Source organism: Notolepis coatsorum (genome assembly GCF_963971535.1).
Source record: "Notolepis coatsorum genome assembly, contig: SCAFFOLD_1381, whole genome shotgun sequence".
Taxonomy (NCBI): domain Eukaryota; kingdom Metazoa; phylum Chordata; class Actinopteri; order Aulopiformes; family Paralepididae; genus Notolepis; species Notolepis coatsorum.
Genome location: NW_028174140.1, coordinates 21 through 25,000, shown reverse-complemented (window position 1 = coordinate 25,000; position 24,980 = coordinate 21). Strand labels below are relative to the sequence as shown.

The 24,980-nt window shown below is 45.7% G+C and overlaps 1 protein-coding gene across 1 annotated transcript in view; it reads right to left on the bottom strand.

Annotated features, from left to right (window-relative positions):
• LOC311247628 (seizure protein 6 homolog) overlaps nt 1-24,669 on the bottom strand; it is a gene marked incomplete at both ends in the record, with an annotated part of 29,999 nt that extends 5,330 nt beyond the window's left edge. The window contains 4 exon segments of the mRNA XM_084338649.1: nt 1-30; nt 8,733-8,929; nt 24,532-24,610; nt 24,613-24,669. The exon segment at nt 1-30 is cut by the window's left edge and continues 165 nt beyond it. Of these exon segments, the coding sequence (XP_084194775.1) occupies nt 1-30; nt 8,733-8,929; nt 24,532-24,610; nt 24,613-24,669 (363 nt within the window).
• Nucleotides 24,670-24,980: the final 311 nt, after the last annotated feature.

Genomic DNA, 24,980 nt, shown 5'->3' with positions numbered 1-24,980 from the left:
GGGTGGGGCAGGTGTCGTTTGGCTCCACCTCTGTGTGACACAAAAAGGGTGTGTTTACATTGTAACCTTGATCTTATTGTGCGTTCCGTCGGTCCTCAACAACACCTAAGGTCGGACATTTCCGAGTTTATCATCAGGAAGTTGAATGGCCGACCAAGTGGTAAATACCAGTGATAAACTAACCAAGTGGTAAATACCAGTGATTAACTAACCAAGTGGTAAATACCAGTGATAAACTAACCAAGTGGTAAATACCAGTGATAAACTAACTAAGTGGTAAATATAAACTAACCAAGTGGTAAATACCAGTGATAAACTAACCAAGTGGTAAATACCAGTGATAAACTAACCAAGTGGTAAATACCAGTGATAAACTAACCAAGTGGTAAATACCAGTGATAAACTAACTAAGTGGTAAATACCAGTGATAAACTAACCAAGTGGTAAATACCAGTGATAAACTAACTAAGTGGTAAATACCAGTGATAAACTAACTAAGTGGTAAATACCAGTGATAAACTACCAAGTGGTAAATACCAGTGATAAACTAACTAAGTGGTAAATACCAGTGATAAACTAACCAAGTGGTAAATACCAGTGATAAACTAACTAAGTGGTAAATACCAGTGATAAACTAACTAAGTGGTGAATACCAGTGATAAACTAACCAAGTGGTAAATACCAGTGATAAACTAACCAAGTGGTAAATACCAGTGATAAACTACCAAGTGGTAAATACCAGTGATAAACTAACCAAGTGGTAAATACCAGTGATAAACTAACTAAGTGGTAAATACCAGTGATAAACTAACCAAGTGGTAAATACCAGTGATAAACTAACTAAGTGGTAAATACCAGTGATAAACTAACTAAGTGGTAAATACCAGTGATAAACTACCAAGTGGTAAATACCAGTGATAAACTAACTAAGTGGTAAATACCAGTGATAAACTAACCAAGTGGTAAATACCAGTGATAAACTAACTAAGTGGTAAATACCAGTGATAAACTAACTAAGTGGTAAATACCAGTGATAAACTACCAAGTGGTAAATACCAGTGATAAACTAACCAAGTGGTAAATACCAGTGATAAACTAACCAAGTGGTAAATACCAGTGATAAACTAACTAAGTGGTAAATACCAGTGATAAACTAACCAAGTGGTAAATACCAGTGATAAACTAACTAAGTGGTAAATACCAGTGATAAACTAACTAAGTGGTAAATACCAGTGATAAACTACTAAGTGGTAAATACCAGTGATAAACTAACTAAGTGGTAAATACCAGTGATAAACTAACCAAGTGGTAAATACCAGTGATAAACTAACTAAGTGGTAAATACCAGTGATAAACTAACTAAGTGGTGAATACCAGTGATAAACTACCAAGTGGTAAATACCAGTGATAAACTAACCAAGTGGTAAATACCAGTGATAAACTAACTAAGTGGTAAATACCAGTGATAAACTAACTAAGTGGTGAATACCAGTGATAAACTACCAAGTGGTAAATACCAGTGATAAACTAACTAAGTGGTAAATACCAGTGATAAACTAACCAAGTGGTAAATACCAGTGATAAACTAACTAAGTGGTAAATACCAGTGATAAACTAACCAAGTGGTAAATACCAGTGATAAACTAACTAAGTGGTAAATACCAGTGATAAACTAACTAAGTGGTGAATACCAGTGATAAACTAACTAAGTGGTAAATACCAGTGATAAACTAACTAAGTGGTAAATACCAGTGATAAACTAACTAAGTGGTAAATACCAGTGATAAACTAACCAAGTGGTAAATACCAGTGATAAACTAACCAAATGGTAAATACCAGAGGTAAACTAACCAACTAACCACATATTTATTAACAGGCTGAAAGTTAAAATGAATAACAATTAGACAATTTAATATCGGCTAAACACAGTATTGTCCACTGACAGCCTCTGTGAAACAGCAGGGAGCATAACACTTTTATACGTTCCTCGTAAAACAGGCACAAATGCAAAAAAGATGAATGAAAGTTATTAGGCTCCTCAAATATCGTTAATAAAAAACATGTATGTAATATTTTACAGCATTGAGCAACCAAACAGGGGGATGCTGCTGCATATGTATGCTCTGTCATCTTTGAGATGGCGAGACCTGCAGTTGGCACCTGAGATGGCGAGACCTGCAGTTGGCACCTGAGATGGCGAGACCTGCAGTTGGCACCGTGTGAGGCCACGACATTTGAGCAAATGAATAATACTGCAGAATAATAAAACATGTGTAACAAAACCATTCATTGTGTTTGATTTAAGCAAACTGATGCCAGACTCAGCATTCATGCATTGGGCTGAATATCTAGATGAAGCACATCCTACCTGGTGAACTCAACTCGTTATTATTGATGCATATACTCGATCAGATGTCTGTCATAAAACGATAAAGCGGACAGAAATGCAGGAACGTTTTGATTATATTTAAAAGGTGTTGACATTGAATCTAAATCTATAGTTTATTATCCGTGGCCGTCAGATAGACTCATTGGTTGCTCGTAATGTAGGATTGACCGGTGTATCAAGAGAGAGAGATAGACCGGTCTATTAAAAATAATTAATTAACAGGAACAATTTAAATAAATAACGTTAGTTGGAGATGATTTGTGTGTGCTAATTTAAGGCAGTCAATGAGTTGTGCTTTCTCTCTCTATAGACCGGTCTAACCTACATTACGCTTGTGACGGAGACAGACTTTCAACCTTCATTTGGGAAAAATAAATAATGTGTTTAATAATAAGTAAGACAACGGATCCGTTTAACGAATTCCATATCATCTATAGTTTACTATCCGTGGCCGTCAGACAGACGGCCAGTGTCAGTTGGTATGATGACCTGGCTGAACGTTATACTTGGCACAAGACCCACATCCAGCCCGAAACATATCGTTGAGTCTTTCGAAGATGAGACCCATCAGAAGGCATCACCAGCACCGCCTCCGGCTCGCAGTCACACACACACACACACACACACGCACGCACGCACGCACGCACACACACACACACACACAAACACACACACACACACGTTAGGGCTCGCAGTCACGCACGCACGCACGCACACACACACACACACGTTAGGGCTCGCAGTCACACACACACGCACGCATTGTGTCCAATAGACGAGCGCCCTTTTCGACCGCGTGACATTGTTCAGAAAGTTCGGTGCGCTTGACAAATTGCAATGTGAACGCAGACCGAACCAAATGAAGAATGCAACAATGTTGCAACTTCACCCCCCAAATCGCACAGAGTCCACCAGAACTATATGTGAAAGCGCCCTTAGTGACACCTGTTTCACAGTGTGACGGACACACAGTTACCACGACAACAGAGCAGGTCACATGACAGCGTGACGGATACACAGTTACCACGACAACAGAGCAGGTCACATGACAGCGTGACGGATACACAGTTACCACGACAACAGATCAGGTCACATGACAGCGTGACGGATACACAGTTACCATGACAACAGGAGAGGTCACATGACAGCGGGGAGCACAACAACAGCAGATGGCAGCTTGACGTCAACACTCTACGTACATGTGGGACTAAGAAGAAGAGAAGTCGTCTTTATTTGTCATCAGATCAACACACAGGTGATAGGCAAACACACACACACACACACACACACACACACACACACACACACACACACACACACACACACACACACACACACATATGCACTGTGTCGCTGATGAAATGTTCTCTGCACCTCCCATCCCGTCGTCCTTCCCCCCCAAGGGCAGCCGGGAGCAGACAAGGGCTGGGGTGAGACCAATCCAAGAGCTCCTGTCCGTCTTCGTCACAGACGCGACAGAGTTAGCGATCTGTTGTTGTGCATGTTTTTCCATTGGGTTTATCTCATCGGGGGGGAAACCCTTGTGAGCACAGAGGGGGAGAACATGCAAACTCCACACAGAAAGGCCCGGGAGATACCCCACCTGGGTACCTGGCAACATGGAAACCTGGTCCCCAAGCGGGAATCGAACCCAGGACCCTCTAGCTGCGAGGCGACAGTGTTAAATGGACTATGTACATTTGGGAGTATGTACATGGGTTTGGTGTGGTGGGAGGTGAATGTTTCATAAAATAAAATGACCACAGTAGTTTCCTGAATCTTAAAAGAACTATTCTGATTCTGGAGCCTGTAGTTAAGTCCTTTCTCACCACAATCCATGCCTCACTTTAGGAACAGCATGGATTGTAGGAAACAGTAGGAAACAGTGACAACAACACCATGGTAGTCATAGGCGGCATGTCATGCTGGGAATTTTGTACATTGGATTATCGATGAAGGTTGGACGAAGGAATAAGGTTGGGTGAATTCGGTCATTGTATAAACGCATTACATCACTTGAAGTCGTGTGTTATACAAATTAGATCACGCCTATGGGGGTCTAACGACCCTCGGCTGCGCGCCTGCGCCTCGGGCCTAACAACCACCCATAGGCGTGATCTAATTTGTATAACACACTCTGTCGCGTGATGTAATGCTTAAATATTATGTGTGTTGTCGCTGAAGCCTCCTGGTGACAATCTGGTGATTATGGGTTCAGGCTCAGGTTAAATAATGTAGCCAATCACATCCTGATCCCGCAGCAAAGCATAATACATTTTTTGTAAACATCTGCATTCCGAATTTCCGCCCGCCAATCGCTTTGTAGCAAAGACCAGCGCGCTATTTTGAGTAAAATTTCAAAAAGCTAAATGGATAAACAGTCTTTTTCCAAGGCAACATATAAACAAAGTAATTCAGAAGCTGCCAGCAGTAGCACCAGCGAGCCCCACCGGGCTGCCCTGCCCTGGGCCTAACACCGGATCACCTGAGGCTATTGTTGAGATGTTGCTTCATCTTGGCAAACACAGGCTTGCTCTCCGAGGGCATGATGAGAGTCAGGCCTTGTCCAGATGAAGACGGAACCGATCTTTTTTGTTTTCATTTCGTTTTCATTTAAAAAAAGTTTTCTGTAAACACCAAATCGTCTCAAGAAATATGTGCATCCAAACGAAACCACTGAAACGCTGTATCGCTGCCACAAATGTACAAAATAAACGTCTTTCCTGTTTTAGACGTCGCTCTTTTATTTTGAAACCCCCCGGACCGGACGTGTTATTGTAGTTTTCGCCAGCGGAACAACTTGTGCCGTCCGGTTCTGTGCTTTTGAGCTCACGCTAGTTTCCAGAGGAGAGCAGAGAGACACCGCGGCTCACATGAGCTAACGCTAGTTTCCAGAGGAGAGGAGAGAGACACCGCGGCTCACATGAGCTAACGCTAGTTTCCAGAGGAGAGGAGAGAGACACCGCGGCTCACATGAGCTAACGCTAGTTTCCAGAGGAGAGAGACACCGCGGCTCACATGAGCTAACGCTAGTTTCCAGAGGAGAGAGACACCGCGGTTCACATGAGCTAACGCTAGTTTCCAGAGGAGAGAGAGGGACACCGCGGCTCACATGAGCTAACGCTAGTTTCCAGAGGAGAGGAGAGAGACACCGCGGCTCACATGAGCTAACGCTAGTTTCCAGAGGAGAGGAGAGAGACGCCGCGGCTCACATGAGCTAACGCTAGTTTCCAGAGGAGAGCAGAGAGACACCGCGGCTCACATGAGCTAACGCTAGTTTCCAGAGGAGAGCAGAGAGACACCGCGGCTCACATGAGCTAACGCTAGTTTCCAGAGGAGAGCAGAGAGACACCGCGGCTCACATGAGCTAACGCTAGTTTCCAGAGGAGAGCAGAGAGACACCGCGGCTCACATGAGCTGACGCTAGTTTCCAGAGGAGAGCAGAGCGACACCACGGCTCACATGAGCTAACGCTAGTTTCCAGAGGAGAACAGAGCAACACCGCGGCTCACATGAGCTAACGCTAGTTTCCAGAGGAGAGCAGATAGACACCACGGCTCACATGAGCTAACGCTAGTTTCCAGATGAGAGGAGAGAGACACCGCGGCTCACATGAGCTAACGCTAGTTTCCAGAGGAGAGCAGAGAGACACCGCGGCTCACATGAGCTAACGCTAGTTTCCAGAGGAGAGCAGAGAGACACCGCGGCTCACATGAGCTAACGCTAGTTTCCAGAGGAGAGGAGAGAGACACCGCGGCTCACATGAGCTAACGCTAGTTTCCAGAGGAGAGAGACACCGCGGCTCACATGAGCTAACGCTAGTTTCCAGAGGAGAGCAGAGAGACACCGCGGCTCACATGAGCTAACGCTAGTTTCCAGAGGAGAGGAGAGAGACACCGCGGCTCACATGAGCTAACGCTAGTTTCCAGAGGAGAGGAGAGAGATACCGCGGCTCACATGCGCAAATGCAGCTTACGGCAATCGATGATGAGGAGGAAGGGCTGCTGATTTTAATCGGCAGGAGAGAGAGAGCGCGTCAAAGCCGTATATAATATTGTGCGGTCGTAGCGCAGCTCGAACTACCTGTTGTATAAAATGTATTTGTCTACAAGTCTACCAGTCACACGAGTCTCCCAGTCACACGAGTCTCCCAGTCACACAAGTCTCCCAGTCACACAAGTCTCCCAGTCACACAAGTCTCCCAGTCACACGAGTCTCCCAGTCACATGAGTCTCCCAGTCACACAAGTCTCCCAGTCACACAAGTCTCCCAGTCACACAAGTCACACAAGTATCCCAGTCACACAAGTCACACAAGTCTCCAAGTCACACGAGTCTCCCAGTCACACAAGTCACACAAGTCTCCAAGTCACACAAGTATCCCAGTCACACGAGTCTCCCAGTCACACAAGTCTCCCAGTCACACAAGTCAAACAAGTCACACAAGTATCCCAGTCACACAAGTCACACAAGTCTCCAAGTCACACAAGTCTCCAAGTCACACAAGTCTCCAAGTCACACAAGTCTCCCAGTCATACAAGTCTCCAAGTCACACAAGTCTCCCAGTCACACAAGTCAAACAAGTCACACAAGTCTCCCAGTCACACAAGTCACACAAGTCTCCAAGTCACACAAGTCTCCAAGTCACACAAGTCTCCCAGTCACACGAGTCTCCCAGTCACACAAGTTTCCAAGTCACACAAGTCTCCCAGTCATACAAGTCTCCAAGTCACACAAGTCTCCCAGTCATACAAGTCTCCAAGTCACACAAGTCTCCCAGTCACACAAGTCTCCCAGTCACACAAGTCACACAAGTCTCCCAGTCACACAAGTCTCCAAGTCACACAAGTCTCCCAGTCACACAAGTATCCCAGTCACACGAGTCTCCCAGTCACACAAGTCTCCAAGTCACACAAGTCTCCCAGTCACACAAGTCTCCCAGACACATAAGTCACACGAGTCTCCCAGTCACACAAGTCTCCCAGACACACAAGTCTCCAAGTCACATGAGTCACACAAGTCTCCCAGTCACACAAGTGACTTGGAGACTTGTGTGACTGGGATACTTGTGTGACTGGAAGACTCGTGTGACTGGGAGACTTGTGTGTCTGGAAGACTTGTGTGACTGGGAGACTCGTGTGACTTGGAGACTTGTGTGACTGGGAGACTTGTGTGACTGGAAGACTTGTGTGACTTGGAGACTTGTGTGACTGGGATACTTGTGTGACTGGGAGACTCGTGTGACTTGTGTGACTGGGAGTCTTGTATGACTGGGATACTTGTGTGACTGGGAGACTTGTGTGACTGGGAGACTTGTGTGACTGGGAGACTTGTGTGACTGGGATACTTGTGTGACTGGTGTGACTGGGATACTCGTGTGACTTGTGTGACTGGGAGATGTGGTAAATACACAGGTCACAGCATGTTTACAGGAACGTTTGGTCGTTGTATTTTGATTGTATTTGGAGTATATTTCCTGACTTTAGTGAACTAGGCTAGATGTCTGCCCCACTTCCAGTGATGAAGCTAAGCTAGGCTAACGGTCCAGGCATTCCCTAAGCCCAATGCATGCAGAGAGACGAAAAAGGTATGTATCTTCTTGTCTAACTCCAGGGAAGATGTTAAATAAGCTAATTTCCCCAAATGTTGGAGTTTTCCTTTAAGGTAAGACAGTGGTTAATCATATTGGATGCCTTAATTTGAACACTTTTTTTTTTTACACACATTTTAATTTGCACTATATTAAACGAGTGGGGTTCGCTGTAGTAGCCTAGTAGTTGTGTGTATTGTATGAATTAAAAAAAGAAAAAAGGAAAATCTGTGCGCGCTTGCGCGACTCCCAACTATAGCCTCCGCTAATGTTCGGCTCACCCGCCGCCTGTGACGGTAGTGAACAAGGAACGTGCAGGAAACAGTGTACTCACCACGGTAGTGAACAAGGAACGTGCAGGAAACAGTGTACTCACCACGGTAGTAGATAAGGAACGTGCAGGAAACAGTGTACTCACCACGGTAGTGGATAAGGAACGTGCAGGAAACAGTGTCCTCACCACGGTAGTGGATAAGGAACGTGCAGGAAACAGTGTACTCACCACGGTAGTGGATAAGGAACGTGCAGGAAACAGTGTACTCACCACGGTAGTGGATAAGGAACGTGCAGGAAACAGTGTACTCACCACTGTAGTGGATAAGGAACGTGCAGGAAACAGTGTCCTCACCACGGTAGTGGATAAGGAACGTGCAGGAAACAGTGTACTCACCACGGTAGTGGATAAGGAACGTGCAGGAAACAGTGTACTCACCACGGTAGTGGATAAGGAACGTGCAGGAAACAGTGTACTCACCACGGTAGTGGATAAGGAAGCCTTGGCTTAGGATGAAACTGGAGTCGTCGGGGTCACTCTGGAACTGAATGGTGACCTCTGACCCCCCCGACACGACCTGGAAGCGCTCCCGGGAGCCCAGGTACTGGCCAATCACGTGGGACATGAGGTCGTGTCCGTCGAACACGGTGAGCACATCGTTGTGGCGGATGTTCAAGCTGCAAGAGGAGAAGAGAACATCCCACCTGAATGTCAATTCTAATTCAATAGCCCAAGATATCTGGAGGGATGACATTCACTTTTGTTTTGCATCTATAAATGTAAAAAGAATCAAAGGTAAGGCCCAAACATAATGCAAGATTGTGTTCTATCTTCTCTGTAACAGGTAGCCAGACAGTGTGGTTTAGTTATATCTCTCTGCTGTAACAGGTAGCCAGACAGTGTGGTTTAGTTATATATCTGTAACAGGTAGCCAGACAGTGTGGTTTAGTTATATCTCTGCTGTAACAGGTAGCCAGACAGTGTGGTTTAGTTCTATACTCTGCTGTAACAGGTAGCCAGACAGTGTGGTTTAGTTATATCTCTGCTGTAACAGGTAGCCAGACAGTGTGGTTTAGTTATATCTCTGTTGTAACAGGTAGCCAGACAGTGTGGTTTAGTTCTATACTCTGTTGTAACAGGTAGTCAGACAGTGTGGTTTAGTTCTATACTCTGTTGTAACAGGTAGCCAGACAGTGTGGTTTAGTTATATACTCTGTTGTAACAGGTAGCCAGACAGTGTGGTTTAGTTATATCTCTGTTGTAACAGGTAGCCAGACAGTGTGGTTTAGTTATATCTCTGTAACAGGTAGCCAGACAGTGTGGTTTAGTTATATCTCTGCTGTAACAGGTAGCCAGACAGTGTGGTTTAGTTATATCTCTGTTGTAACAGGTAGCCAGACAGTGTGGTTTAGTTATATCTCTGTAACAGGTAGCCAGGCAGTGTGGTTTAGTTATATCTCTGCAACAGGTAGCCAGACAGTGTGGTTTAGTTATATCTCCGTTGTAACAGGTAGCCAGACAGTGTGGTTTAGTTCTATACTCTGTTGTAACAGGTAGCCAGACAGTGTGGTTTAGTTATATATCTGTAACATGTTGTCAGACAGTGTGGTTTAGTTATATCTCTGTAACAGGTAGCCAGACAGTGTGGTTTAGTTATATCTCTGTAACAGGTAGCCAGACAGTGTGGTTTAGTTATATCTCTGTTGTAACAGGTAGCCAGACAGTGTGGTTTAGTTATATCTCTGTAACAGGTAGCCAGACAGTGTGGTTTAGTTCTATCTCTGTAACAGGTAGCCAGACAGTGTGGTTTAGTTATATCTCTGTAACAGGTAGCCAGACAGTGTGATTTAGTTATATCTCTGTAACAGGTAGCCAGACTGTGTGGTTTAGTTATATCTCTGTTGTAACAGGTAGCCAGACAGTGTGGTTTAGTTATATCTCTGTAACAGGTAGCCAGACAGTGTGGTTTAGTTATATCTCTGTTGTAACAGGTAGCCAGACAGTGTGGTTTAGTTATATCTCTGTTGTAACAGGTAGACAGACAGTGTGGTTTAGTTATATCTCTGTTGTAACAGGTAGCCAGACAGTGTGGTTTAGTTATATCTCTGTAACAGATAGCCAGACAGTGTGGTTTAGTTATATCTCTGCTGTAACAGGTAGCCAGACAGTGTGGTTTAGTTATATCTCTGCTGTAACAGGTAGACAGACAGTGTGATTTAGTTCTACTATGTTGTAACAGGTAGCCAGACAGTGTGGTTTAGTTATATCTCTGTTGTAACAGGTAGCCAGACAGTGTGGTTTAGTTATATCTCTGTAACAGGTAGCCAGACAGTGTGATTTAGTTATATCTCTGTTGTAACAGGTAGCCAGACAGTGTGGTTTAGTTCTATACTCTGTTGTAACAGGTAGCCAGACAGTGTGATTTAGTTCTACTATGTTGTAACAGGTAGCCAGACAGTGTGGTTTAGTTATATCTCTGTTGTAACAGGTAGCCAGACAGTGTGGTTTAGTTCTATACTCTGTTGTAACAGGTAGCCAGACAGGTCCACGGAGGACGCCATAGCCCATGTGCTGCACACAGCAGCATCACACCTGGACAAGAGGCAGGGGAACTATGTGAGAATGCTATTCATCGACTACAGCTCGGCATTCAATACCATAGTCCCCTCCATACTCATAGCCAAGCTCAGGGACCTGGGCTTGAACTATGACCTCTGCCAGTGGGTCTTGGACTTCCTGACTGGCAGACCCCAGGTGGTGAGAGCAGGCAACTGCACCTCCTCATCCATCACCCTCAACATAAGGGCCCCCCAGGGATGTGTTCTGAGTCCCCTCCTCTACTCCCTGTACACACACGACTGTGTGGCTCAGCGGAGTAGCAATACAATCATCAAATTTGCTGACGACACAGTGGTAGTGGGCCTGATCTCTGCCAACGACGAGAGGGCCTACCTGGAAGAGGTCAAGGTCCTGGCGGGATGGTGCCAGGAAAACAGCCTCTCCCTGAACGTCAGCAAAACAAAGGAGATGATTGTGGACTTCAGGAGGTCGGGGGTCAAGGACTACAGCCCCCTCAGCATCGACGGGGCACCGGTTGAGAGAGTCAACAGCTTTAAGTACCTCGGAGCCCACATATCCGAGGACTTGACATGGACCACACACATTGACAGTGTTGTGAAGAAGGCACGACAACGCCTCTACTTCCTCAGGCACCTAAGGAAGTTCCAAGTCAGTCAGAAGATCCTTAAGAACTTCTACTCATGTACAATAGAGAGCATCTTGACCGGCAACATCACCTCCTGGTTTGGGAATAGCACTGCACAAGACCGAAGCAGACTACAAAGAGTGACACGTTCAGCCGAACGCACAATTGGAGGGGGGCTCCCCACCCTCCAGAACATTTACAACAAGCGTTGCAAGGGCAAGGCTAAGAGAATCATTAAAGACTCCAGTCACCCGAACAACTGCCTCTTTGAACTGCTGCGGTCAGGCAAGCGATACCGGAGTCTCAAGGCGAGCACAGAAAGACTCAGAAGAAGCTTCTATCCCCAGGCCATCAGGCTGCTAAACGAACAATGAATGAACACTACACAACAACAACCACCAAACGCACATAGCACACACATCCACATGCACACACTCACTTTAAACAAACACACTGTAGCACCCACTCCACACACTTTATAGCACACACCCACTTTAAACAAACACACTGTAGCACCCACTCCCCACACTTTATATTTATTGATGAAGGATTGCACTACAACTCGTACACCTTACTGTAAATTGTACCTAAATTGTACCTCATCCCATTTCTGCTTTGCACTATATAGTACTGTACATTAGTACACTGCATAGTATTGTATATTATATGGTAACTCAGAACATTGTACATATGTCTATACCGAACACTGTGACCTCATTTTCTTCTATGTTATTTGATACTATCTTGTCTAGCACAGTCTCTGGAGCGTAACAGTCAGAAGCATTTTGTATGAAAGTATTCTGTACTTCTGTATGACAACTATTAAAGAAACTTGAAACTTGAAACTTGAAGTGTGATTTAGTTATATCTCTGTTGTAACAGGTAGCCAGACAGTGTGGTTTAGTTATATCTCTGTAACAGGTAGCCAGACAGTGTGGTTTAGTTCTATCTCTGCTGTAACAGGTAGCCAGACAGTGTGGTTTAGTTCTATACTCTGCTGTAACAGGTAGACAGACAGTGTGGTTTAGTTCTATCTCTCTGTTGTAACAGGTAGCCAGACAGTGTGGTTTAGTTATATCTCTCTGTTGTAACAGGTAGCCAGACAGTGTGATTTAGTTATATCTCTGTTGTAACAGGTAGCCAGACAGTGTGGTTTAGTTATATCTCTGTAACAGGTAGCCAGACAGTGTGGTTTAGTTATATACTCTGTTGTAACAGGTAGCCAGACAGTGTGATTTAGTTATATCTCTGTTGTAACAGGTAGCCAGACAGTGTGGTTTAGTTATATCTCTGTTGTAACAGGTAGCCAGACAGTGTGGTTTAGTTATATCTCTGTAACAGGTAGCCAGACTGTGTGGTTTAGTTATATACTCTGTTGTAACAGGTAGCCAGACAGTGTGATTTAGTTATATCTCTGCTGTAACATGTAGTCAGACAGTGTGGTTTAGTTATATCTCTGTTGTAACAGGTAGCCAGACAGTGTGGTTTAGTTATATCTCTCTGTTGTAACAGGTAGCCAGACAGTGTGGTTTAGTTATATCTCTGTAACAGGTAGCCAGACAGTGTGGTTTAGTTATATCTCTGTTGTAACAGGTAGCCAGACAGTGTGGTTTAGTTCTATACTCTGTTGTAACAGGTAGCCAGACAGTGTGGTTTAGTTCTATACTCTGTTGTAACAGGTAGCCAGACAGTGTGGTTTAGTTATATCTCTGTTGTAATAGGTAGCCAGACAGTGTGGTTTAGTTATATCTCTGTTGTAACAGGTAGCCAGACAGTGTGGTTTAGTTATATCTCTGTAACAGGTAGCCAGACAGTGTGGTTTAGTTATATACTCTGTTGTAACAGGTAGCCAGACAGTGGGATTTAGTTATATCTCTGTTGTAACAGGTAGCCAGACAGTGTGGTTTAGTTATATCTCTGTTGTAACAGGTAGCCAGACAGTGTGGTTTAGTTATATCTCTGTAACAGGTAGCCAGACTGTGTGGTTTAGTTATATACTATGTTGTAACAGGTAGCCAGACAGTGTGATTTAGTTATATCTCTGCTGTAACATGTAGTCAGACAGTGTGGTTTAGTTATATCTCTGTTGTAACAGGTAGCCAGACAGTGTGGTTTAGTTATATCTCTCTGTTGTAACAGGTAGCCAGACAGTGTGGTTTAGTTATATCTCTGTAACAGGTAGCCAGACAGTGTGGTTTAGTTATATCTCTGTTGTAACAGGTAGCCAGACAGTGTGGTTTAGTTCTATACTCTGTTGTAACAGGTAGCCAGACAGTGTGGTTTAGTTCTATACTCTGTTGTAACAGGTAGCCAGACAGTGTGGTTTAGTTATATCTCTGTTGTAATAGGTAGCCAGACAGTGTGGTTTAGTTATATCTCTGTTGTAACAGGTAGCCAGACAGTGTGGTTTAGTTATATCTCTGTTGTAACAGGTAGCCAGACAGTGTGGTTTAGTTATATCTCTGTTGTAACAGGTAGCCAGACAGTGTGGTTTAGTTATATCTCTGTAACAGGTAGCCAGACAGTGTGGTTTAGTTATATCTCTGTAACAGGTAGCCATACAGTGTGGTTTAGTTATATCTCTGTTGTAACAGGTAGCCAGACAGTGTGGTTTAGTTATATCTCTCTGTTGTAACAGGTAGCCAGACAGTGTGGTTTAGTTATATCTCTGTTGTAACAGGTAGCCAGACAGTGTGGTTTAGTTATATCTCTGTTGTAACAGGTAGCCAGACAGTGTGGTTTAGTTCTGTATCGTATCGCTCTCGCTCGGCATCGCTCTCTGCACTATCTCGCATACGTGCACGCGCACTGAATAAAGACCACAATGTACCTTTAATCCCAATATTTGTCTGACCACACCCCTATCAGCTTACCCATATAAGCAGGGGTGGGGCCACCCACTCTCCTCCTTCTCGCTTTCACCACAAGGAAGAAGTGCCTCGGTAGATCCCCACACTTGACACCATGATGGAAGAAAGGTTTAGGAGCAGCTTTGGGAAACAAGGATACGTTGACATCATATCTTTATTTTCTCTCTCACTATTTTCGAGAAAATACGGCGATATTGTCTTCGTACTGGAGTGTCTGGAAGATGATGATCATTCTAAAAACCCTCCACCGGTTTTCGTATTGGGAGCACGCCGCTGCATGCTTCTCAACTGCAGTTCCTTGCTGTGTTTGTTGGGGTGAAACCTGTCAGGCCACAGCTGAACTGTCGGACATGCCGCTGTTGTGAGAAGCGGTGCGTTCCAGGTTGGGTGAGTAGTGTTTGCTGGCGGGCTCCACTTGTCTGTTAGTGCTATGGGGGCTACTTGACAAAGTTTATGGAAACCGGCCCCAGGCTAGGGTCCTTTGTTTAGCCACCTAGGCGACAGAAGGCCTTGATCTGAAGACCATTATAGTTTTAACTAGTGGGCCGCGACCATTGACACTGGTGATCCCTGTGTGTTCTGGACGAGTGGATTCTCTCTGTCACCGTGTTAAGGCCCCATCTTTCATATCCAAATGAGAGTATTCCTTCACGAGGGGATATGTGCATGTAATGTGCGATAGCGGCAGATTCATGTTCAAAGTCAGCTACACAGGCCAGTTGGTACTGTGCTGATTCCGTCGGATGTGGTAAAGTCACCGTTGTGAAGCGGTGTTGACATCTTGTTTTCTCTTTTCTCTTAAAAAGTGAGGAGAGGTTCAGAACGGCGGCCTGTCTGGGTGAGTGTTATGTCATTGTTTACATGTTCATAGCTTACGGTTAGCCAGTCAGCTGTTAACTGCTGCGTTAGCCTGCTGGATCGCTGCATGGCCTGCTTAGGGCCTACTATTAGCCAGTCAGCTGTTAGCTGCGGGGCTAGCATGTCGTGGTCGCTAGGTAACGTTAGCTTGCGGCTATGGGCCATGGCTGGCGCGGGGTAGCTTAGCTTCTCGCGCGCCGCCGTGAGCTCGCTTCTGATCGCGTGCGTCGTTAGGCTATTCTGTTGAACGTGCTTTGATTTTAACATGTTTTACACTCTTGACCGCGACGTCATCCTTGACAGGGGATGTTTCGTCGACCCTGCCCTGAGCCTGGACGGCAAGGTTGCATCAACGGGGGACTGTAGTACGGGTTGGGGCGGTGACGCTACCCAGTTCGGACAACACAGGAGCGGCTGTGTTTCCTACGGTGTCTGTGACTGCACTTCGCTGATCTGCGTTCCGGGTAGGTACGGGGTTGACCAGACCTCATAACACGTCTTCTGGTTTTACTTTGCTAAGTGTATTGTGAATAACGGTGTTTTTTCCCAAAACGTGTGTTGTTGCAATGCATTTAGGATACGTTGCAGGTTATGTGTGAGCTGTTTTTTGTCACTGGCAGTTAGCTTCTCCGTGCAAATCGGATCTGGTTGTTGTGTGAGAAACATCATGGTGTTTATATGCTCACAACTAAGGTAACTAACCTATGAAGCTATGCTTGGTGACAAGTGAGTATAAGAATGTTCTTTCTCAGACTGTAATGACAATAAACAGTGTGTTCACACATTAACAGGTTTTCCTGTTTTAACTGGCCGTATTGAGGGTAAAATAGGAGGATTGTGTTTCCCCCCCGGTTCCCTGGGGACTTTTTCATCCTCCTATCAGACATGTTGTGCATTAATTGTGTCTTTTGTGTGGTAGGGATACGATGTAACTCTTAGCTTGATTGCTGAGGTTGTGCTAAATCTGCTGGAGAAACTTATTTCCTAAAGGGAAATTGGTTTGGTTGCTGTCATGTGTGCTTAGCAAGGCCTGTGGTCGATACTAATCAAGAATGATGTATTCTCTCATTGTGAAAAAAAACGGCGTTCCTCTGTTGAGTGTTTTTGCCATTTTTTGTAGGTGATGATGGGTTGTGTGTGTCATGTGACCTACAACTGGGTTGTACTGGCCACAGAAGCACATGTGTATGTTGGACCGGGGTTCTTAGAGCCCTCTCTATTCTGTGTTTTTCCTTAGTAAAAATCAGATAGCAGGTTAGCTCATGCGCTGTGTGGAGCTGTGAAACGCTTCATAGAGCTGACTATGACTGTGTCATATTCTCTTTTTGTCGTTACATCGTATCATGGGTGTGGGGTCGTAAAGGGGTGAACTGGTAACCTTTCCTCTCCCCATTGTTCTGTCGGTCAGGGGTACACCTTCTCAAGGTTCCCGTCACGTGGCGGTTCGGCACGTTACGGGGGGGGGGGGGGGGGGAGGGAGTTCCTGGTCCCACGGCCTGGTATATTGGGCGTGTGCACCGCAGGAATTCCCCCGCCATAGAGTACGTCACCGTGCGCGTCTCTGTTGGTAGGACTTCCGTGTGCTGTTCAGGTCCATGTGATGGATCTGTTTTCAGGGGGGGTGGTCAGGGCTCCTCCTCACCAAGCGCCTATTCAGGCCTTCTGTGAGTTCGGACTCCTTCTTCCATGTGAGGAAGCCTCCATCAGAGTACAGAGCCTTCCTCCTCAGATTGTCAAAGTGAGTGGACCCTCTAGAAGGGTCCTTTTCTATTGTATGTATATTCGATTAAATTCGTTTATTGAGTGTGTATGGGTTCAGTGCCTCTTCCCCGGAGGCCCTAAAACCAGTTTTTTACATGGCTCAAGGTGCAATATATTCTTTTCAATCTGTACAGCTCGTGTGGGAAGTCTCTCTGGGGATCCCCGTCTCTTTCCTATGGGAGGGTGGTGGGATGTAAAAATGTGAAAAAAATTTACCCCGGCTGTGTAGACTGGGATACATACTGTTGATGCTTCCTTCTTTCTATTCCAGAAGTGTTGGAGTTAGGGAGTGTCACACCCCTCTTGTCGTTCCCCTGGGCGCCTTGGGGATTCAATGACAGGTCTAATTAGCCTGTTCATTGATGGGGGTGTGTCCCGACGCACGTATAGTGCTAGCTCGCTGTAAACAGGCGATTGACTGGCACGCCTTGGTTGCTTGTGGTTGAAACAGCGTTTTTATAAAGCAACTGAGATGGGGGTTTTTCCTCTTCCGACGACCACATCCCATGACCTGGGTGGGTTGTCGACGGATTCTCGTTCATGTCTGGGGGATGATGACGGGATGGATCTGAACATATGTGGTGGGGTCTCACGCCCTTGGGGTGGGCCACCAGGCGCGGTTCGTCCGAACGTCTGGGTGGCGCCTTCTTTTCATGTTAAGATCAACACGCATATCTGCCCTTCTCCTGGGCCCCGTTTCATGTACCGGGATAACCGAGTTAGCCGGATAACTTTAGCTGGATAACTGGGTTAGCCTGACTTTCCGATTTCATGTACCTGGATTTTCCAAATCACCATGACAACATATCCAAAAGTTTGAGCCTGGTCGAAAGCAGAGTTCAAGTTCAAGTTAGCCTGAACTATCGCCACGCCCCCGCAAAGAAGTGACAGCCCGTTTCCTGAAACTATTCCCACAGTCTACGATCTGCATTATACCATTCTGAATTACGTTTTTGTGCTCCATTCTTCCAGAGGGGGCTTTTGAAATGTAAAATAGACCCAAAATGCTGATATTAAATTCACTTTGTCCTAAATAATGCACGTTATATATACCGTGGCGACGGTGGCGCTCGCTCGTGCGATGTACACATGATGTGGTTATTTTAATTGTAACTGGGATTAAGATGTCTGATGAGATGCGCTGTTTGACGGATTTGAGAAATTGAATGAGCCGTTGACGTCACATTAATGAATGAGGATAAAGAGATAAACTTCATTCAAAACAAAGGATATTCTAAACACGGGTCTCTCGTTCATTAATGTATAAACAATGAATTTATCCCATCTGGCCCAGTGGCCCAGCGGTAGTGCTCAAGCCTCCCAATCCACCGACCGGGGTTCAAATCCCCGTGTTTCCAATATGATTTTTTTTAATATAATATTAATGATTATACGCCAAAGTAGCCTGGTTTTAAGTTAAAATATTATAAATCTACATGCATTGAGGATGTCATTCTTTATATAGCTCTCAACGTGCACCAAATTGAATTATTCCTATATTGCAAAAAGAAGGACCCCGGTCTTGAACCCGGGTCGTCCGTGTGGAAGTCAAAAGAACAACCCGTTGGACCACATTGGAGATAAGTTAAATATTGACTATACATCAATCAATGGGCAAGAAAGCCGTCTCGTAATTCTGTATAACAGTTAACTAGTTATTTTCGCTAGCAAGATCTCATTTGATTATTCAATCCAGCAGGCAAGTTTAAAGAAATATAATCTGATTGATTGAGGTAATGAGGGACTTAGAATTAGCCTATAGATAACGCATTTAACTTGTCGGCGAGGCGATTGAGCCTATTGCAATCTGTCAATAAAGTCTTAAATCAATTAATCAATCAATGCCGTTGAGAATCAGGGTCTCTGCCATCGATACGTGCTGGCTTTCCACCTAAAACGGGAGCGCGCATCTAGCCTGACTTGAGCCTGACTCTCAAGTCTGGCTTGAGTTAACGAGACTGAATCCTCCTTTGTGAAACAGGAAAATCCCGGCTTTGAACATCGGGTTAACTGAAGCTGGATAATGGACATGTTGATCGACTTAGTTGAACCACGTACATGAAACAGGGCCCTGGAGTAGGCATGTCGGCGTGGTTAGGGCACGGGACTGGTTCTGGTCACGCTGGTCCAGATCAGTTGAACCCGTTGTCCGCCGGGGATGCAGATCTGCTGTTCTGGTACCCTGAGGGACTTGGGCTTTTTTCAGGGGGAAAAATGCCAGGTCGGTCTGGGTGTCACAGGGTTAAGCGCTATGGAGACCCTGGTTGGGTATGTTTTTACTCAGCACTGTCGTCATGGCTTACAGCCATGCCATTCTGTACGCGCTCGATCTCGTCGGATCTCGGCCGCTACACAGGTTGGTCCTGGTTAGTACTTGGTTGGGAGACCGCCGGGGAATACCAGGTACGGTGTGCTTAGGGGCTGGTTCTCCATTATTTTTCGCTCCTCTCTCACGCATGGCGAAGAGGGGCCTGTGGGGGTGGTTTTTTGACCTCCTCTGGTGACCCTGTGCTTCCCGTACCGCCAGGCCCGGTCCGAAGTGATGTTTGCGACCCGTAGGCCTGGGTTAACCCTTTTTGGAAACTGAAACACTTGTACTGCGGTATAGCCGGTGTATACCCGCAGGTGTGTTTTGGAGTTTTTTCTTGAGGGGTTATAGGAACAACCACCGCATTGGGTAACACCGAGGTGGTTGATTCCCTGGTGTGTTGGAGCAGTGTCAACTCCCGGGTTCACCGTTTGAGGGTGCCCCTGCACGTTCATGACGTCTGCCAATCGTGTCAGCCTTCTCTGCCTCGACCCCTCTGGGTGGGGGTTTTTAAATGGAGGCTTGGTCATGCAACACCGCCAGCTTACGCTCCTTCAGCCGGGGCGGCTGTGTTCAGCTGTCCCCTCTGGCGCCTGTCTCGTCCGCAGTCTCCAGGCTAGGGTTAACAGCCTGTTGCCTGGTTTTTCCCCGGTGCGCTGCCTGCTTCCGTTGGTTAACCTTTTTTGTGTGCTTACGGCCATGCTGACTGCCTGTTCTGCAGGGTCAGTGTGCCAGGCGGTGTACTATTGGGGGGACGGGGCCCGCTCGGCTTACGGCCATACCAACCTGAACACGCCCGATCTCGTCCGATCTCGGAAGCTAAGCAGGTTCTGGCCTGGTTAGTACTTGGATGGGATTCCGCCTGGGAATACCAGGTGCAGTAACTGAGGGGCCTTTGTCCGAATACGCTGGCGATGTGGGGGGCGGGGCACTACGTGCCCACCTGGTGGGGTCTTGATGCTGGCATCATGGACTTCTCCGGGCCCCCATTCTAGGGAGTCCAGTCCTTTTGGTGGGTCTGGGTCTTCCTTCGTGCTCCGCTGCTACGGCCTTGCCACAGGGTTGGGTTTGCCCTTGACCCCGTGATTCTGGGGGCAGTAACGAGGTTGTTCCTCCGTTCGTTCCCGGGTGGCATGCGGGTTGTGCGTGTAGTCGTGGGGTCAAGCCACGGTCTGCTCACCCTGTGCGTTGAGTTGCTTGAGTGCCTCTTCGCACGGTCGGGTCCGTCGCCCTCCCGTGAAGCCCCTAATAGGGGGGGTGCCCGCCATTAGGGTGGGTCGGGGGGGCTCGGCCCTCCCTGTTCTGATGGTTTGTGGGGGGCTGTCAGCGGGGTGTATTTGTCGGCCGTTGGCTCTCGCTCGGCCTCCCTTGTGCAGAGAGCGATGCCGAGCGAGAGCGATACGATACAGAACGTTAGGTTATGACTATAACCAAGTTCTGTTAGTATAGCGACGCTCGGCATCCGACGCCGCTGCAGCCTTTGACCTCGCCTTGTGGCGAAAGCTTGGGAAGGAGGAGAGTGGGTGGCCCCACCCCTGCTTATATGGGTAAGCTGATAGGGGTGTGGTCAGACAAATATTGGGATTAAAGGTACATTGTGGTCTTTATTCATTGCGCGTGCACGTATGCGAGATAGTGCAGAGAGCGATGCCGAGCGTCGCTATACTAACAGAACTTGGTTATAGTCATAACCTAACGTTATATCTCTCTGTTGTAACAGGTAGCCAGACAGTGTGGTTTAGTTATATCTCTGTAACAGGTAGCCAGACAGTGTGGTTTAGTTCTATACTCTGTTGTAACAGGTAGCCAGACAGTGTGATTTAGTTATATCTCTCTGTTGTAACAGGTAGCCAGACAGTGTGGTTTAGTTATATCTCTGTAACAGGTAGCCAGACAGTGTTGTTTAGTTATATCTCTCTGTTGTAACAGGTAGCCAGACAGTGTGGTTTAGTTATATCTCTGTAACAGGTAGCCAGACAGTGTGGTTTAGTTATATCTCTGTAACAGGTAGCCAGACAGTGTGGTTTAGTTCTATACTCTGTAACAGGTAGCCAGACAGTGTGGTTTAGTTATATACTCTGTTTTAACAGGTAGCCAGACAGTGTGGTTTAGTTATATCTCTGTTGTAACAGGTAGCCAGACAGTGTGGTTTAGTTATATCTCTGTTGTAACAGGTAGCCAGACAGTGTGGTTTAGTTATATCTCTGTAACAGGTAGCCAGACAGTGTGGTTTAGTTATATCTCTGCTGTAACAGGTAGCCAGACAGTGTGGTTTAGTTATATCTCTGTAACAGGTAGCCAGGCAGTGTGGTTTAGTTATATCTCTGTAACAGGTAGCCAGACAGTGTGGTTTAGTTATATCTCTGTTGTAACAGGTAGCCAGACAGTGTGGTTTAGTTCTATACTCTGTTGTAACAGGTAGCCAGACAGTGTGGTTTAGTTCTATACTCTGTTGTAACAGGTAGCCAGACAGTGTGGTTTAGTTATATCTCTGCTGTAACAGGTAGCCAGACAGTGTGGTTTAGTTATATCTCTGTTGTAACAGGTAGCCAGACAGTGTGGTTTAGTTCTATACTCTGTTGTAACAGGTAGCCAGACAGTGTGGTTTAGTTCTATCTCTGTAACAGGTAGCCAGACAGTGTGGTTTAGTTATATCTCTGTTGTAACAGGTAGCCAGCCATTGTGGTTTAGTTATATCTCTGTAACAGGTAGCCAGACAGTGTGGTTTAGTTATATCTCTGTAACAGGTAGCCAGACAGTGTGGTTTAGTTATATCTCTGCTGTAACAGGTAGCCAGACAGTGTGGTTTAGTTCTATCTCTGTAACAGGTAGCCAGACAGTGTGGTTTAGTTATATACTCTGTTGTAACAGGTAGCCAGACAGTGTGGTTTAGTTCTATCTCTGTAACAGGTAGCCAGACAGTGTGGTTTAGTTATATACTCTGTTGTAACAGGTAGCCAGACAGTGTGGTTTAGTTCTATACTCTGTTGTAACAGGTAGCCAGACAGTGTGGTTTAGTTCTATACTCTGTTGTAACAGGTAGCCAGACAGTGTGGTTTAGTTCTATCTCTGTAACAGGTAGCCAGACAGTGTGGTTTAGTTCTATCTCTGTAACAGGTAGCCAGACAGTGTGGTTTAGTTCTATCTCTGTAACAGGTAGCCAGACAGTGTGGTTTAGTTATATACTCTGTTGTAACAGGTAGCCAGACAGTGTGGTTTAGTTCTATCTCTGTAACAGGTAGCCAGACAGTGTGGTTTAGTTCTATCTCTGTAACAGGTAGCCAGACAGTGTGGTTTAGTTCTATCTCTGTAACAGGTAGCCAGACAGTGTGGTTTAGTTCTATACTCTGTTGTAACATGTAGCCAGACAGTGTGGTTTAGTTATATCTCTGTAACAGGTAGCCAGACAGTGTGGTTTAGTTATATCTCTGTTGTAACAGGTAGCCAGACAGTGTGGTTTAGTTATATCTCTGTAACAGGTAGCCAGACAGTGTTGTTTAGTTATATCTCTCTGTTGTAACAGGTATCCAGACAGTGTGGTTTAGTTCTATACTCTGTTGTAACAGGTATCCAGACAGTGTGGTTTAGTTATATCTCTATTGTAACAGGTAGCCAGACAGTGTGATTTAGTTATATCTCTGTAACAGGTAGCCAGACAGTGTGGTTTAGTTATATCTCTGTAACAGGTAGCCAGACAGTGTTGTTTAGTTATATCTCTCTGTTGTAACAGGTATCCAGACAGTGTGGTTTAGTTATATCTCTGTAACAGGTAGCCAGACAGTGTGGTTTAGTTCTATACTCTGTTGTAACAGGTATCCAGACAGTGTGGTTTAGTTATATCTCTGCTGTAACAGGTAGCCAGACAGTGTGGTTTAGTTCTATCTCTGTAACAGGTAGCCAGACAGTGTGGTTTAGTTCTATCTCTCTGCTGTAACAGGTAGCCAGACAGTGTGGTTTAGTTATATCTCTGCTGTAACAGGTAGCCAGACAGTGTGGTTTAGTTATATCTATGTTGTAACAGGTAGCCAGACAGTGTGGTTTAGTTATATATCTGCTGTAACAGGTAGCCAGACAGTGTGGTTTAGTTATATCTCTGTTGTAACAGGTAGCCAGATAGTGTGGTTTAGTTATATCTCTGTAACAGGTAGCCAGACAGTGTGGTTTAGTTATATCTCTGTAACAGGTAGCCAGACAGTGTGGTTTAGTTCTATCTCTGTAACAGGTAGCCAGACAGTGTGGTTTAGTTATATATCTGTTGTAACAGGTAGCCAGACAGTGTGGTTTAGTTCTATACTCTGTTGTAACAGGTAGCCAGACAGTGTGGTTTAGTTATATCTCTGTAACAGGTAGCCAGACAGTGTGGTTTAGTTATATCTCTGTAACAGGTAGCCAGACAGTGTGGTTTAGTTATATATCTGTTGTAACAGGTAGCCAGACAGTGTGGTTTAGTTCTATCTCTGTAACAGGTAGCCAGACAGTGTGGTTTAGTTCTATCTCTGTAACAGGTAGCCAGACAGTGTGGTTTAGTTATATATTCTGTTGTAACAGGTAGCCAGACAGTGTGGTTTAGTTCTATCTCTGTAACAGGTAGCCAGACAGTGTGGTTTAGTTATATCTCTGCTGTAACAGGTAGCCAGACAGTGTGGTTTAGTTCTATACTCTGTTGTAACAGGTAGCCAGACAGTTTGGTTTACTTCTATACTCTGCTGTAACAGGGAACACTGAGTTTCTTCCCCTCAGCAGCTCGCCTGGTAAACGAGTCAGGTGTCCCCCTGCTTCCCCCCCCCCCCCCCCCCCCCCCCTCTATTGCGAGCTGCTAGGGCTGGACTTCTGGACTTGAACTTTGTGCTGCACTGTATCCATGTCCCCCACCACTGCACTTTATACAGTCGTATTGTTGTCTCACTGTTCTGTCCTGTCTTGCACTTTACTTAATAATAATAATAATAATAATAATAATAATAATAATAATAATAATAATAATAATAATAATAATAATAATAATAATAATAATAATAATAATAATAATAATAATAATAACAATAATAATAATAATAATAATAATAATAATAATAATTTATTTACTGTTGTATTGTTCTTAAATGTGAAAAAATCATGCACTGTAAACGTCGAATCACGTTCCATTTGTACTGCAATATGGTGAATAAAGTCATCTGAATCTGAATCTGAACACAGACACACTGTAACACTAGTCTCCTCCCCTCTTCCCCTCCCCCTCCCCCCTGCCCCCTCCCCCCTGCCCCCTCCTCCCCTCACATCTGGACGTCCAGCTCGATGCGTCTCTCCTCGTTGCCGTGGATCTGCCACACGCAGTCCTGCCCCTTGGAGTAGCTCTGGGCCAATCAGGAGACAGCACAGTGCCAGAGGGCTCGGTCAGCTCCCCTCCACACAGAGCTTAGAGAAGAGAGAGGGGGAGGGGGGAGTGGAGAGGGGGATGGGGAAGGGAGAGGGGGAGGGGAGGGGGGAGGATAGGGAACGGGTGAATTTAGGGAGCAAGACCAGAGAGGTGAAAGGATGCTGGCAGAAGGAGAGACAGGGAGGGAGGAGGTGATGAAGAGGAGGTGATGAAGAGGAGGAGTGAGAGGGATGTACAGGGACATAGTGGAGGAGAAATGAAACGCACCTCTACTCTCAGCTTACTCTACTCTTGGTGATATACAGTTTAGCCACTAGGGGTGGACGTGAGTCATCTCTACTCTTGGTGA